This window comes from Hemicordylus capensis, chromosome 1, assembly GCF_027244095.1.
Source record: "Hemicordylus capensis ecotype Gifberg chromosome 1, rHemCap1.1.pri, whole genome shotgun sequence".
Lineage (NCBI taxonomy): Eukaryota > Metazoa > Chordata > Lepidosauria > Squamata > Cordylidae > Hemicordylus > Hemicordylus capensis.
The window spans coordinates 228230909-228248622 of NC_069657.1; the positions used below are offsets into that span (position 1 = coordinate 228230909).

The 17714-nt window shown below is 42.4% G+C and overlaps 1 protein-coding gene across 19 annotated transcripts in view; it reads right to left on the minus strand.

The window, feature by feature from the left end:
• Window positions 1-17714, minus strand: part of PCBP3 (poly(rC) binding protein 3) — a 114443-nt gene that overhangs the window by 33026 nt on the left and 63703 nt on the right. For all 19 annotated transcript variants that reach the window (XM_053286235.1, XM_053286237.1, XM_053286241.1 and 16 more), the window contains one exon: window positions 8946-8987. In XM_053286235.1, coding sequence (XP_053142210.1) covers window positions 8946-8987 — 42 coding nt within the window. The remainder of the gene's footprint in view (window positions 1-8945; window positions 8988-17714) is intronic.

Here is a 17714-nt window from a genome sequence, read left to right on the forward strand (position 1 = left end):
AAATCAGCCTTATTGTCTGGGAGAGTCGAGGAAATATGGCCATTTATTTTGAAGTGAATCAGTTCTGTCCAACAGATTTTTGAATTGGCTTAAGTCCTTTTGATCATTTTTGTCTTGTCCCTTCTTTGATAGATTGTGACTGTTATCTGTCAGATATAATGTTCATCCTGTTGAAATGGTATCAGCCCTGAAAATTTTCAAAAAATGGTCAGCAGGGTCACCAAAAGTGGTACAGCCATTAGGTTTCCCTAGTGCAACCTAGTGCATACTTAGCCATGAATCATGCGGCTCATTTCAGCAGAATGAATTGCCAAACGCTAGGGGTTTGCATGAAACTGGCTGGCCTGGTTTGAGTCTGAACTCGAACCAGACCAGTTCATTTTTGCCCCCCTCGAAATCCCCGGTTCAGCTGGGTCTGTGAATTAATTAATTAATTAATTAATTTAACTTACCCCCTCCAGGGGGCTTCTCTGAGCCCAGGGTGTGTGTGAGTTTCCGTGGAGGTTCCCCCTCCCCCCACCAGCCTCTCTCATGCCTAAAATTGCCCAGTTTGAGTGGTCTTCGGCCATCTCCCCCATTGTGGTGGCCATTTTGGAGGCCACTGCACATGCGCAATGGCCTGGGTTATGACACAAAGACCACCTGAACCAGGCAATTTAAGGCATGACAGAAGCTGGTGGGGGAGGGGGAACCTCCACGGAAACCTCCCACAGCCTTGGAGAAGCCCCTCCCCCCGGGGGTAAGTTAAATAAAAGTAGTTAAAAAAAACCAAAAAACTTCAAACCCCCGAACAGGTTGAGGGGTGGGGTTTGGTTAGACATTGAACAGACCCCCTCCCCGAAACTGGGGTGGGGGGTTGTTCGGCTCGACGTTGAGCCTTCAAACCGAACCAGTTTGCACATCTTTACCAAATGTTGTGGATGAACTCGGGCACACCAATAAAGCCAAACTATATTCCTGTGCACACCATTTGTAAAAGTTATCCTATCCAATTCACTCAGGAAATCTGACTAGTGTAATTCTGTTTCATGCAATCACTTTGCTAGCCACAGCAAGAAAACAGATTGGGAAGCATTTTGTTCAGATCCAGGTCTTCTTAAAAATCTAGGAAAAGGTGAACTTCAGCAAGAAACATTCAAGTCAGTAGAAAAACCTGTCTGCAAGATTGATAAAGTTAGCCTACCACACAACCAGTATCAATAGCATGGGGGGAGGGCTGGTGGGGAGGTAGGTTCCTGCCTGCTTCCCTTCACATGATCAAATGTAGTTCCAAAACTCCGCCGTTCATGCGGCACACAAGCCCCGCCACAGCAAGCGGCAGAGCAGGGAGCTGGAGGAGGAAGTCCTCTGGCATCCTTCAATGTACCGCGCCAGGAGCGTGGTGCAGAGGGATTCCCCTTCAGCTAGGCTCTGTGAGAGCTTGGGCTGCCTGCAGCCCACACACACACACAACTGGGTACCTGGGTAGAAGGGCATTCTCATACCCTTCTACCTGGGTAATAACCTGGGGGAATTGCTGGGCTACCTGGCAGGGCAGCATTGTGACCGGCTTTGATCCTGGTGTTTCACACAAGCAGCCTTACCCTGGTAGGTCTGTACAAACTCATAGGAATACTCTTATAGTCTTCCTAATACAGGCAGCTGTGATAAGGCAACAGCGGTGTTGCTTAGCAAATGCCAGTCAGCTAAACACTGCCTTCTACAAGAGATGCATCAAAGTTTCACATGCAAAGAGCTTTGGGATGTTACAAGAAAGCAACTTGTAACATCCCAAACCTACCATTACCTGAGAGAATAGGTTGGGCGAAATGTATTGGAAAATATGTTCCAAAGCTCATGTCACTACCTCTGATACCTGATGCTTGTGTCAAAATCATCACAAGTAGATGCTTTACTGGATGCAGATCCAACAACTGCAGTTGTAGGAAAACACATCCAGCACAGTCAAACTGAGAGAGAAAATGACTATACCAACTTCTCATTAAAAATGTCACTAAAGTTGCTCTTTTCATGGAAGTGATCCCTGACTAGAGAAGAGTCTTCTGCTCATGGGTGTGTGTGGCTTGAGGTGGCCCAGGGCTCACACTGGGGTATGCAGCACCAGTTCCTTGTTCATTTAGGCATATGCTAGGTATTTCTGGCCAGCCGGGCAAACATTTAGTCAGGTTTTTTGCTACTATCTCTCATGAGGGAGAGGCTTCTCGTTGTGGGTGCATGTGGTTTGAGGTGGCCCAAGGCTCACTTCGAGGTGCACAGCACCAGTTCCTTGTTGCTCTCCAAAATGCTCCACTCAGATTTTAGTAGATTTTGGATATGCTTCTTGGGATACCTTCCTAAAAACAAAAAATCCAAATTTCATTTCTATTGCAGTTAATTTGAGGTTGACCGCCCGCGCCTCCCCAAACGACTGGCCTACTAAGGTCACATGAAGCATGATTCCTATACAATTTTATGGAAATGAGATAAACTATTTTCCTGTTGTATTCACACCATCCTCGTTAAGTTTGCCTTGTTTTTGCTCACATCTCAACATTTTGATTTCTTGTCCATTTAGACTACCTTTCTTCATTCAGAGTGTCCTACAATATACAGCACAGGCTAATTCTGGTAACATGAGCAAGAGATCACATAAAAATGTCTGTGTCAACAGATGCAAACAGTAGTTAAAAGGATATAATAATGCTTCCCTAAATAAGAGCAGCTATCCTGTTTAATAGCAAAAAAATCAAAAATCAAAATCAAAAATGTAATTTGGCTTCATTTCAAAGCTACAGAGATAGTTTCAATTAAAAGCACCCACCCTGATCCACATACCTCCCAGGAAAGATGCAATAGGTTGTATGTCCCTATTACCATGATTTCCATAATTGTGCATTGGGAAGTAAAAAAGTACCTTAAAAGTGCCACCGCCTGTGGCAGCAGGTGCAAGGGCAGATCCCGACCACCCCTGCCAGCCTCCCCCTTAATAGCCTGGTCCAGGCCTCTGTTCAGGCATGGAGGTCACTAAAATGGCCTCTGTGCATGCGTGGAGGCCATTTTAGCGACCTCCATGACAGCGCAAAGGCCTGAACCAGGCCCTAACCAGGCCTGAAACATCCTGGGCTACTCGGAGAAGCCGGCAGGGGTAGTGGAGAGCTGGACACCCCTATGGGGAAGTAATTTTTGCTTTCCCACTCCCTCTAAAAGTCCTTATCTCTGCAAGGAATATGTGCCTGGGGGTTGCAGAGCCCTCAAGGACTTTTGGGAGGAGAGGAGAGAAGCAAAAATAGCCCCCCCTCCTCTGCTGGCCGGAGGAACCAGGCTTACTCCTGCCGCTCTGTGTGGGCAGAGCCCCTCTTCTGCCCTTGTAGCACTGTAGAAGATGTGGGTCAATATGTCTGAATGACCTTGATACACCTTACAAACTTATGAGAGAGGACAGTTTGCCATGGAAAGCATTTGCTTTGGATTCTAAAGACACTTTGTTCAGACACTTTGTAACCATCACTATGGATGTATCTATGAAGTAGCATCTGACCTGGTGTAACCAGTTTCAGATGTTGGTTTCTAATACATGGAATTGGTCCATGTTTTAACCCTCATCCATGTTACCACTGGGAAGCAGTGCTTGTCAACACAGTGGTTCCTGATATTTCTTCTTCCATGCGGTTGCATCTAACAGCATGGAAGACATTTAGAAAGTCAGGACCAACCCTGTGAGGCAGTGCTGTAGTAATGCTATTTGTTACAGTAACCATTTTCCTTCCTGTTGGCCAAACTTGAAGTTGTTTGTCTCCTACAATGCACAAAGACATCCTGACACCAATTCATTGCACAGCTTTGTAATTCTGGTATGCCTAGTGCTGATGGCTCAATTGTAATACTTTTTGATATAAATGCACACAAAAAATTTGAGGCTGCGGCAAATTCAACCCTTTTTGTAATAGGATAAATTGGAATTTGCATTCTTTGTATATTCATATGTTAAGAAAGTTTCATGATATAGTTTGGGACAACAACTGGAGTTTTTAAAGTATAAATGTATTAAGGTCTTTCACACAATTGTTTGCCTGGAGTTGGGGAGGGCTGGGGAGGGGGGAAGGAAGGGTCCTACATACCTTCCCCAACACAATCCTTCCTACTCAGGCCCTGCCACTCACACAACCACACGATCAGTGCTGCAACGAGTGGAACATCAATCTAGAGGAGAGGGGAAGGATGCCTGGCCTCTGGATATCCTACAATGCATCACCCAAGCCATGTGGTGCATTATGGAAATTCCTGAGGCTGAGTTGCTCCTTCCCCTGGGTTGCTCCGTCTGAGTGCCCACACAACTGGGCAGTGGGGTAGGAGGGTGCATGTGTACCCTCCTACCTCACTTTTAGCCTGCATACAAAACCTGGGCTGCCTAGCTGAGGAGCGCTGGGAGCGTTAGGATCAGGACTAAGTGATCAGTACTAAGTGATAAGGATCAGGACCAGATTGGGCTAGTTCTGAGAACAACCTCATTTTCAATCAATATATACAAAGTAAGGCTGCAAGCTATAATTGAATTAGTAAATTAATCAACCAAAACTTTTGGTAAGTTGGTGAGAGCAAATTTTAATTAGTAAGGCTGAGAGTTTAGAGAATTACCTCACCCTTCTTCCAGTTTCTCAAAAAGGCACTTGCTGATAGCAAATTTATTTACATTTAATTTACTAACAAATGGATAACAGGTGGCCCTCATTATTTGTGGGGGTTCCCTTCTCCCCTATAACCGCAAGTACAGAAACTGTGAACAAACAAACCTTACCCCTATGGGTATCTAGGGGTTAGGTTCCTACACACACAAACACACACACACACACACACAGCCAAAAAAGTGGGAAGGGGGAGAAATAAGAGTCACAAGCACTGATAGGATAATGCCTGTGGCATAATTGGTTTAGTGGCTGTGTTCTGCTCCACTATATAAATTCATCACTCATGTATTGCTTGTATAGTCTTTTTTCTTTTAAGTGACACAACTTTCCATTTGTGCCCAGACATTTTATCAGTGAACCCCAAGGCTCACTGTTTGTGGCAAAATTTCCATTATTATGAAGTGTCCTTTGGTTAGTCATTTTAACTGCAGCCTTGGGTTCTAGCAGGAGGAGGACGGGCCCACTTAGGAGCCCTCCTTGATGTTGAGGCTTTAGGTTCTGGCAGTTCTGGCAGCAAGGCTGCTCCATTATCTGAGAGAGGTTATACTGCTAAGTGAAGCTGTAGGATCATACCAATCATCCTAAAAGGTCCTTGGAGAGAATGCTTTCAATAATTGGGTGGGCAAGATGTAAGGCTACTTTTGGCTCAATCTCAACCCTCCCCCCCTTTTTTTCCATTAAGAAAACACAATTATCTACCACCTCAGGCTGTGGTGAACTAATTCCTATTTGGTGCAGTGTTGGTTCCAAACAGGAGAAAATCTCTGTGAGTCAACTGTTGCCTGTGTAGTCTTGCAGTCAGACATTATGTCGTTTTAGCCCCCAACTCCTTCTGTTAAACCAAGTGAGAGTTGCCCAGTTCTGCATCCCTCCATTCTATAAATACAGGAGGGCTTCATTATTCATGGCTTCAGCACTCGCGGTTTTGCAAATCTGCGGCCGGGCAATATATACATGACTTTGTTATCTGAGACATGTGGTTTCATGTATCCATGGTTTTCAGCAGGGCAGTTCTGCCCTTAAATGGTCATGCTCTTGCTGCATGTGCTCATGGGTTGTGAGAGGAGTTTGGAAGAGGGCAGTGGAGTGCTTTAATATTCATATTCAGAGTTTTTTGTTCTTCTAAAAGCCATCTTTGGTAGCATTTGACAGCCTTTGGTTTCCAAAGGGAGCCATTGGGACCCTGTAGAAGCCTTTTTTTGAGCCATTTCTGTGGAGCTTCTTGGAACCATTTTCTGGAGCCTCATTAGCATTGTGCTGCTCTCAAAAGATGCTAATTGTCACTTTTATGAATTTAATTGAAATTTAGATGACATTTTATTTCCTAATTTAAAAATTCAAATTAAAAATGAAATTTAATTTTGATAATTCCAGTACTGTATTATTTAATTTAAACTGCAATTAAAATTCAATTTACATTAACAATTGATTTTCATTATCCATTGAAGATCGATTTCCTTCTCACTCCTTGATTCCCACACACTCCTCTGTGTGTTCTTACTTGAAATGGATTTAATTTTGTGCTTCCTCTTTGGCCAGCCTACCAACCACACAGGCCAGGGGCTTGTGCTGCTAAGTTCTGGACTTCAACTGTGGGGTGAGGAAATTTTACTGGAGGAGCTGGTGGCGGGGGCGGGGGGATTGCTAGAGGAGCTAGAGAATGGAAGGGTGGATGATTTGGGGTGAACAACTTACAGTGCTGTGCTCCATCCTTATTTCTGCTTTTACCCGGTCTATTCAGTCATTTTCCAGTCATTTTCCTGGGCTCCAGAACCTAACCCCCCAATTCCCATTGACTTAAGATTTCATTATTCACAGTTTTGTTATCCATGGTTGTAGGCCAGAACAGAACCCCACCCCCCATGAATAACGAGTTTCTATCATGCTATCATTTAGATCTTACATAGGTTTTTCTGTCATCCTGTTCCCCGTGACTGTAAGTTAGATGCTCCTTCTCTTCCTTTCTGTTATCATGTTACTTCCTTCACCTCCGTCATCTTCAAGGTTTGCCCTGAATGCCCATAGTTAGCCTCACTTTGCTTCTCTTTCAGTGCCACTTGAATCTCCTCTATCCAAACCTCACTACTCACTTGTCTTTTCCCTCCACCTCTGTCTTGTCTGTCTAAGGTACCCTATAGGACCTCTTAACAAGGATAATGCCACTTGCATGATTTGAATAGCACCTAGCACACTGCTATTTTAAAAAATGTTAAATAATAGTAGTAATAGCATGTAAAGGGACAAATCTGTCTTCCTTGATTGCCTATTCACAATACAGATTTCAATATATTCTTGCTCTGTACTTTTTATTAAAATAAAGTTGTTCTCTTCTCAGCACGTTACAGAGTTACACAGGGAATTGCATTTAAGTTTTTAAAATTATTATTTCCCATCCTTTCTTACTGGTTTCTTGCAAAGGACTTATTAAATGAATAAACGAAGGCACTGGGATCCTGAGTTTCAGAAAGATCTGTCGAGGACATCTTTGTCATTCTACATCTGCTCAGTAGTGGGATGAGAACTCGCCCAGCAGATTATCTATTCCTCCTTACTTTCCCTAAACATAGATGGGCCATCTCAAGGGCCCATATGAATGCCCTCCCTTTGGAACTTTTGGCTGGTATTGTAGAATTCTAATTGAGCAGAGATATTGCCCCTCTAACTCTGATGAGATTGAGTCAGTTGCTCATGTCCTCCTGCAGTGTGTCTTTTATATAGATCTTAGGCGAAGGTTAATTGACCCTCTTTTACATAATCTGCCAGGTCGATTGGATGAATTCTATATCAAATATTTGCTAATAGATCCGAATTCATCTATCACACACACAGTTGCAAAATTCTGTTGTGCAATACGAGTTTGTTGCACTCTGCTCACTAATGGTTAGATCCAGTGTACAGTTATGATATTAATATGGCTATGTTTAAAATTCTATATTGTTTTAGATGTTGTGATATTGGTCAAAACCATAATAAAGAAAGACTGACTGACTGACTGATCATTTGGATCTCATTGCATCCAGATATATACCCCTGGCTGAGTGCAAGGAATCCAATTGTTCAGAATATTTTCCTTACAGGTCTCTGTCCTCCCTCTCACACTGTTACTAATACACATGCTCAAATCAATACAATTCTTCAAAGGTTGAATTCTTCAGTGAGGTGGTAAACAATTAGTTCTTCTGTGAGGTGATCTGTAACACTTTGGACTGCAGGTTGAGGCTGACATGAGTGAATGCCTCTCCGTATAGAAATATCCTTGCATATTGGCACATTGATATCGACACATCAGAGAGAAGGTTGGGCTAGCATTTCCCTCACCCCTCATTATGCTAGTTTTGTTTGTGCAATGATTTTTAAAAATTAATTCAATCCTGTAAGCCCCCACTTGCAGCCATTACAACCTTTGACCTTAACCATAAGGCATACTGTACTAAAGCACACTCGCAATCGCAGGGTTGGAACTGAAATTCTTCCAAAATGATAGGCAAAAGAGAATTTCAGGGTTCCTTCCGAGGAGAAATATCTGAGAATTTTCTTAGGCAGTTTCCCCACATCCTCTTAAGATCTTTTCCAAATAATATTACAAGATAATGTTTAGGTTTCACCTATATTCCTTTTCATATATAAAGTTGCATTTTAAAAACATATTTGCCAAACATTCAAGTAAATGGGTAAATTTTTTTCTATGGCTATGATTCCAGATGAGTAACAGTCACCAACTCTAAAAATCCATAGTTTCTCCTGGAAGTTTGGTAGGGAGAGTTTCAACATCGCCAGGCATTCAGGTTCCTTTCCCATTATCAGCATCAGCATCATTTTCACTGACAGATCGACTTGCAGATACATCTTAGCAAGCAAACTCTGAGAAAAGTGCATCATGTGTAAAGATCCTGGGTATATCTATATCATAAAATAAGTATTATTTATAAATTAGGGTAGTGCGTCTGACTGCCAGTAATTAATGGGGAAGGAGAAGTGGAGGGAAAGAATCTTCATGGCCAGTACCTGAGGCACAAAATGCATATATATGCATATTTTGGCTTAGCAAAGGGATAGCACAGAATAATTCAAAGAATTTGACAACAGGCCAAGTCCTCAATGGAAATAAAATTGAGTGCTAATAGGTTAAAGGCTATTACTGATACTACACATGGCCAATTACTTTGAGAAAAATTGTATTAATATTATTGTCTAATATTAATATTACTTCTATTTGACAGTAGCATGCAGGTAACAGAAGAAAGCAAACTTTTAATACTATAAAATGAAGGTAAAACTCACATCTGGGTGCGGAATAGCATACTGTCCCTGAATTGTATAGGCCTGCAAAAGAAGAAGGAAGGAAGGAAGGAAGGAAGGAAGGAAGGAAGGAAGGAAAAGCAGTGTAAGATTTTAGCAAAAGCATCCAGTCATTACTTCCACTACAGCAGAGGGGATTGCAGTGTCTTCATCACTGTTCTAATCCCCACTGGTCTGCCTTCTTCCAGTCTCTTAGAATCACTCATTCTTTTAGGCTGATTCAGAAGTGCATATCAAATACATTGTCATATCCATTGAATATCCCTAATGAAACATTTCATAAAACAGATAGCAGCACTGTAGAATGAAACCCACTTTAGCAGGTCCCAAGCACTCATTTTCAAACTACTGATATTTCAGAGAGTTTTCCCTCTATTTTATTTTTCATCTTTGTGTGGAATGAGTTTTGTCCTGGGTGGCAGTATCAAGGCAGTGTGTGCACGTGTGCATTCAGAATGGGGCCTTCCTGATACAACCTGAGTGGGATCTATAATTAACTGAGTGGACACTAAAAAAAACCCTGCGAGTGCACACACATGTGCACACCTTAGAGGTAACACTGATTTCAGACAACTTAAACATTTTAAGTTTCATTAATAACCAGGATGGAGCCCCATACCCAGCCTCTTGGCACTTCTCAAAAAGTGCTGTGTTTCTTTAGTGTTCTGCATGGTGCCATATCTGTAGAACTGGAGTGAACTGACTGTAAGAGCAGATTGTAGTTGGTGGGGCATATAGATACAGAACTGCAGCTGCATGGTTTAGAAAAGACCAGGCTGTACAGCTGATACTCAAATGCAACTAAACAGCCATGTACTGTAGCCTGCTGGAAGCCAAACAATCCCAACTGTACAGGCTTCCTGTCTCATGTAACTGTCTTATAAAGCTGAACTGAAGGATGAATTGAGATTGTTGAGGCTGTGAATAACATGCTGAAACCACCATAGGCGATTCCACTCTAAAAATGGCACTCTCCGCCATTTTTGAATGCTCTGACACATCACAGATGTGCAGCAAAACTGGGAATCACCACAGCTTGGCTCAACTGAAGAAATGTAGGCTGAGCCAGCACATGGTGTGTTCCAGTCTTTCCACATGACTATGGCAACTCAGCGAATTCAAATGATCATCCACATAATAAAGAAAAAAATCATTCTGTGATGTCTTCACTACCTCAGAATGGTTGTCTCTAGAGGCCAGATCTATGCATACAGCACAGTGGAGTGCAGAGTTCTGAAGTGGTGAAACAAGCAAGTCTCACCTCTGAATCACAGTTCTCCTTGCCCTAAACAAAAACTCTCTCAGCAAGTAGAACATTAGCACAAGAGAGAGTAAGCTGCACTAGAATATTTCTCCTTGATGAGCAAGGGTTTTGGGGGTGGGGTTGTTGTTTTTTTGCCCCCTTGAAGGGTTTCTCTCTCACATTTTACAAATCTCCACTTGCAGTCTGAAGTGGTACAGTTCATTTTACTAACTCAGGTTTCTAGTATCTTCTTCTGCTATATGTGTAAACCAGGTCTGAATCTGGCCTGAGAGTGTGCCTCAAAAGATGATATTTAATGTGAATAGAGTACCTGTATTACACAGATACAGTAAGTGGATATTCTAGCCCTATTCTTAGAGGTACATTACCTCACCTAGGCAACTTTTAAGTGTCTTAAAGGTTATAAGAGAAACCACATGTAAACATACTTTCTGGGCAGAAATTACTGCAAATGATCTTTCCATTTTTCCAAGATATGGATGGTGTGTGTGGTACATTTATAGGCTCCATATACAGCAAGGAATGCTCCCTTTATTTAGCAGATTAATGACTTAATGGCTACATTAGTTTTAAATTTTTATATTCAGTCGCCCTGAAACTTTGAGTGGGATATAATTAAAAAACAAAGCAAGCAAGCAAGCAAGCAAGCAAGCAAGCAAGCAAGCAAACAAACAAACAAACAAACAAACAAACGTGTGGCCTATGTGTGGAAGCCTCCCCTGTGCAAATGATACATTGAATAGAGGGCAGAAGTGGAGCCGGTGAGCATGACTGCCATTCCCCTCTCCCCATATTCATTTCTACCCTGAGTGAACATTTGCATGGGGTTGAGATCATTTCAGAATAGACAGATGTTCAGAACAGCCAGGTCAGAAGTTCAAGTTCAGAAGAGCCAGTGGCCTCAAAACAGGGGTGCCCTCTGCTCACCCCTGGGTTGCACAACTTGTGACCCACCAAACTGAACACAGTCCACCTGCCCTATTATGCACTCTGAAAAGTGCCCTGTTTTTTTGCAGATCCAGGCCAGTAGAGAATATGGCAAGCTGCCATATATGGCTGGTGGCCTGTATTTGGCTCAGTAGAGCATAATACGCAAGTAGCCCTGCTAAAGTAACTTTAACAAAGATCTTAAAACATAGGTCTTAAGATCTCTATAAACTGAAAATGGCATTGTAAATGTTAGAAAATGAAACACTATTCACATTTTTGTGGGTCTACTGTTGCATACTAGCCTCATCTGGATTTCTCCAAGTATACAATGGATATACATTGGGTAGGGAGGGGCAAGACAGCCTTGTAATAGCAAACTCTGCCTACAGCATATACACATTTATTGGACTGTCTGAAGACCTCAACACCCGTTACTACTGTATACTTTGCACAAATTTGTCTCCATTTGTATAATGAATGTATATACATCAGGAGTGGAGCCTTCCCCCGTTGCATTTATTGTACACATAAATATTGTGTGAAAATACCTACTGTGCTTATTGTGTAGAAGCACTTTTTGAAGTAGTTGATTATAATGTCTTTCAGAGGGGCTGCCATGTTTGTATGTTGCTGCATAAGCAATACAAGAGTTCTGTGGCACTTTAAAGAAACATTTATTGCAGCATAATCTTCCAGATGCATTAAATGTTATCCTCCATTGTTGTTTTTTAGTGTGTGGGGGAGAAAAGTGAACTGAGGCCAAACGGCCATGGGATGCAAGAGGTATAGTCTGTGATAGGGATGTGCAAGTTTGGTTCAAATTTGAATGGTTTTGAACTTGTTTGAACTTCCCAAAGTGGGGGGGGGTTTGTAGTTGGCACCCATGGGTGCCCACTACCCAACCCCCAAAGCAATTGGACACTCATACAATTTTTAATGATTCTTTAAAAAAAAATTCTCATAGGGTATAATTGGACTTGAACCAGCCCATTATTCCATATTGTGGAGCAACTAGGGGCACAAAAGTGGGATGGGTGGTAGGCACCCAGGGGTGACTACCACCCACCAAACCCCAAGGCAATCGGACACTCCTCTGATTATTGGTGAATTTTTAAAGTACTTTTGAATTCCCCATAGAGAATAATGAGGATTCCAGCAAATACATAGCTTCAGGAGCCCCGGGTGGCGCAGTGGTAAAACTGCTGCCCTGTAACCAGAAGGTTACAAGTTCGATCCTGACCAGGGGCTTAAGGTTTACTCAGCCTTCCATCCTTCCGAGGTCGGTAAAATGAGTACCCAGAATGTTGGGGGCAATATGCTAAATCATTGTAAACCGCTTAGAGAGCTCCGGCTATAGAGCGGTATATAAATGTGAGTGCTATTGCTATTGCTATTGACGTTGGGGGGAAAGGGGTGGCCTAGAGCTGAGTGTGGTGGGTGGTAGTTCCCAAGGGGGGCAAGGAAGCTACCAGAATTATTTGAAAGGAATTGGGCAAAGGGCTGATTTTTAAGTGATTTTTGAAGTTTATGCATCTTTAAGGTTTTTCTCCATAGGGAAGAATGGAGGTTTCAGCAGCCCCATAACTGCATTTGGGGGGCACTGGGGTGGCCCAGAGTGAGTGGTGGTGCCAGCAGAGGGTGCCAACCACCCCATGGGTTGCCAACCCATGGCGTACTGGGTTTTGTTGTTTCTGAGGTGTTCTGAGTGTAGATTCTCTGTTAGCATATGAGATTTTCAATGACAAACCCTGAATCCACTCTCATCACTTAAAAATCAGCCCTTTGCTCAGTTCCTTTGAAATAATTCTGGTAGCTTCCTTGCCCCCCTTGGGCACTACCACCTAACACACTCCGCTCTAGGCCACCCCTTCCCCCCCAGTGTGAAGCGATACATTTGCTGAAACCTCCATTCTTCCCTATGGAGAAAAACCTGAAAGACCCATGGGTGCCAACTACCACCCCGCCCACTTTGGGAGGTCCAAACCAGTTCGAACTGGTTCGAATGGGTTTGAATTGACCCCCCCCCGTTCAGTTTGAATTCGAACCGGCAGCTCAAACCTAATGGCTGGTTCGGTTTGAATTCGAACCATCAAACTGAACCAGTTTGAATTTGAACTGGTTCGAATTCAAACTGGTTTGCACATCCCTAGTCTGTGACAAATATATGTAAATCTTAAACATATATAAGCATTTACAATTCACAGCAGCTGTAATAGGCAATAGCCAAATCTACCAAGCTTTGCTTGCTTATAGCAAGGTTATAGCCTTGATATAAGATCTGTTCAGGCTTCAATCAAGGTAATGGTTTCCTAACACATTACGAGGCTATTCACATGAGCAGCTCTATCCAGTCGTGGGCAGCCCAACCTGGGTAGGGCTGCTTGTGTGAAGCACAAGGATCGAGGTCAATCCAGGCGCTGCCTCCCCAGGTATTTTCTCCGCACTTTTACGTGGGTAAAAGGGCACAAGTGCAACCTTTTACTCAGGTCTGGGGTCGTGTGTGTGTGTGTGAGACACATAGCCGGGGGCCTAGAACTCCCAGCTTGAGGGGAAATCTCTCAATGCACCACACTCCTTGTGTGGTGCATTTAGGGATAACTGGAGGCCAGACTTCATTTTCCCGGCCTCCAGAGCTCCACACTGCTCAGAGCACTGCGGATATGTGAGCTGCACACCATGCAGAAGAGCTTGGCTGCCCTTGTGAAGCGCTGGAATTGAGCCCAATCCTGGCGCTGCGTTGGTCCCAAGAGCAGTGGGGTGTACTGCAGGCACAGTGCACTGAGGGATGCTGGAGAACTTCCTTCCTGCTCTGGCTCCATGCTCTGCTGCTCGCTGTGGCGCAGTGCATGTGCTGCATGAGCAGCAGAGCTGGTAAAAACAAATTGGTGGTGTGTGGGGAGGCAGGCAGGAGCCTCCCCTCCCCACACCAACCCTCTGCCCTGCCAGCAGTTTGGGTCATGTGCATGACCTTATAATGTGCCAAGAAACCATTTTATCTCAATTCAAGCCTGAATGGAACTCGTATACTTACCTCATTGATACATGTACAGTAAGTTGTACACAGAATTGCATATATAATACAAGTGTGTGTGTGTGTGTGTGTGTGTGTGTGTTTATGCCAACTGAGGAAAACATGCCATGCATCTGATGAAGTGGTAGTCCATGAAAACTTATTCAGCAATAAATGTGCTAGTTTTTAATGTGCCATAAGACGCATTATAATTTCTTTGTTATCTTAAATGCCTATTTCATGTGGTTTGTCATATGAAAGTACTTGACCCTTGTTAGAAATACAGCAGGGTCCAGGTCAAATAGCTGCTGCTCCATGTTTAGGCAGCAAGTATGTAGGCGGCTAAATCAACACAAATTAGTCCTGTGTTTTTAACAAATGGTAACTATCGCTTGGGCTTATCCTGTAACATCTGAAGGAGCCAAAATGCAGGTCCAACTTGAACCAGTCTGCAGTCTGCTATTAAAAAAAATCAGAGAAGACATGTTGTGATGGTTCTCTTGATTGTATTGTCCCTTTTGGTTCAATGGCTGGCATTGGCCTGTGTCAAAAGAAGGTCTAACGTTATAGAGTAATGTTGTTGTTATTGAATATTAATATTATTTTGCTCCTTCTCACATTATCCTTGTGAAATGGGTCATTATTAGTAATTAGGACCAGGATACCTGAAGGAACTTCTCCTTTCATGTGAGCTTGCCCCAGATCAATTAGCAAGGGCCTGTTGTCGGTCCCACTACTGTCCAATTGGTGGGAATTCAGAGCTTTTTTTGTGTGTGGTCATGCCTAGGCTTTGGAACTCACTGCCCAGAATGATCCATCTGGTCTCCTTCCTGATGATATCCCACCATCAGACCTTCTTGTTCCAGCAGGCTTTGGGCTGGCTTTAGTAGTTGCTTCTGTTCTCTGTATATTCTGACTGATTGTTGCTTAACTGTTGCTTTGGAAATTTCTACATTTTATTTTAGATATTGCTTGAAAAATGATTTTTCCCCATGTTGTAAGCAGACTTGAGCATTCCTTGAAAATGGAAATGGGGGATTTTAATTATAATTATTTCCAGTTCATTTCCCATGATCACCTATTGAGTCTATGACTGGACTAATATTTTCCATGTCCGAGTTCCAAATCCAGCATCCTCTGTCACAGGAACAGGCTTTCAAAAACTATTGAAAATCTCAGATACTTGGTTTCTGTAGCTCACTCACAGATATATGTTAGGACATATCAAATGTGCAACATTAGAGCAAAGAGGCTGGTCTGAACTTAACATAATTTTATCACAGTGAAAATTCCATTCCTGGTATAAGACCTGCCCACTTCCAGCTACTAAAAGATCTGTGATGTTGTCCACCTCCTTACCATTTGCATTAAGAATGGAAAATCCTGATCTCACATCTTGGCAAAGGACAACTCATCTGCCACACATTTGGTAGATAAATATGCAATATTTGCACATTTCCACATATGCATACTTTGCATTGTTCTGTTCTTTGTGAAGAGAGCCAGCACAAAGCCAAGAACCCCTTGCAACCTTAAGCTAGGGCTGTAAAAGACGCATTGCTCTAATTCTTATGGGTAGCCTAGGTTTATGTAAAAGACTCTCTTAAAATAGAATTCTTTTTCTTTAAGATTCTGACTTGTTCCATGTTAGGGATTTCTAAACAAAGGTTTTGCAACTGTCTTAAAGTAACCTCTATTATTTTTCTTGAAAATTATGAAAATGAACACCACACAGTATAAACATCTCTAAATAAAGAAGCCTTTCCATCAAAGAAAGTTATCACAAATATAAATGGGATAAATAATGAACCACCACCTGTAAAGGGAGAGTAAAGACAGTAAAGGAAAATAATCTTTTGGAAAGTAGAGTTGGACTTCAAAATAAGAATAGCGGGAATATATTTGGAAATGTATATTTGAAAAAAATTAAGGTTCAAAATGAAGGCTAAAGAGGAGCTGGGGAAGAAGACTTTACCAGACACTTAATTTCAAATACCAGAGTTTAATTGTTTTACATTTTTTGTTCTCATTTTCACTGTTATATTGTTACTGGCCAGCTAACCCTCTAAACTAACCCTCTGGGTTTCCCTTTGTATTAGGGTCTGTGCACAATTTTCAGCAACCTCCCTTTCCTTCTGCAGTCACCTGTGCCTCCCAAAATTTATCTCCCTGAGGCTTGGGTGGCTGCAGAGGGAAGGGGAGATTGCCGAAAAGTGCACATACACCCCTTGTGCAATGGAAAATCTTGGCATGTTGGCAGAGGGTTAGCTTGGACGTTGGGCACTGTTCTTAACTACAAACTACAAATACGTCCAACATTCTAGAGTGCTGAAAGTCTTCATTCAGCTTTATCTCATATATTTCTGCTTTGCCTCTCCACAGAAGAGAAGAGCTAAGACATGCTATTTCTTCCCACTGTGGAGTAGCTTTTGGAGTTCTCATGAAATTGAATATGATGGATTCTGCAACCATCATGTTTCTATTTTATTCAGCTTGACTACACTGCAGTTGCCAGAATGTCAACTGCATTGTTAACCATGCATCAGTCAACCAGTTTCACAAAGTTCAAATCTTGCAGATGATGAAAAACCTGGTATCTGAGGCCTGGTTTACAAGTACACAGTGCACAGCAGCTGTGAAAAAAGGCAAATTCCATGTCAGGGATCATTAGGAAGGGGATTGAAAATAAAAATGCTATTATTATTATTATTATTATTTTTATTTTTACATTTATATCTCGCTCTTCCTCCAAGGAGCCCAGAGCAGTGTACTACATACTTACGTTTCTCTTTCACAACAACCCTGTGAAGTAGGTTAGGCTGAGAGAGAAGTGATTGGCCCAAAATCACCCAGCTAGTATCATGGCTGGATGGGGATTTGAACTCGGGTCTCCCTGGTCCTAGGCCAGCACTCTTACCACTACACCACATGCCCTTATACAATTCTATGGTGTGTCCACATTTAGAGTACTGCATACAGTTCTGGTCACCGTATCTTAAGAAGGACATTGTAGAACTGGAGAAGGTACAGAAGAAGGCAACCAAGATGAACGGGGCCATTTTTTAGATTGTGAACCCTTTGCGGTTAGGAGACCAGCTTATTTATGTATTATTTATTTTTCTATGTAAACCGCTTTGAGAACTTTGATTAAAGAGCAGTATATAAATATTAGTAGTAGTAGTAGTATAGTAGTAGTAGCTCTAGGGGCCTGGAACACCATCCTTAGAAGGCAAGTCTACAGTATCTGGGGCTTTTTAGTTTGGAAAAGAGGCGACTATGGGGAGACATGATAGAGATGTATAAAATTGTTCATGGAGTAAAGAGAGTGGACAGAAATACATTTTTCTCCCTCTCTCACAACACTAGAACCAGGGGTCATCCCATGAAACTGAAGGCCAGGAAATTTAGTACCACAAAAGGAAGCACTTTTTCACACAGTGCATAATTAATCTATGGAATTTGAATTTCTTTGCCAAAGGATGTGGTGGCAGCCACTAGCTTGGATGGTTTTAAAAGGAGCTTAGACAAATTCATGGAGGACAGGTCT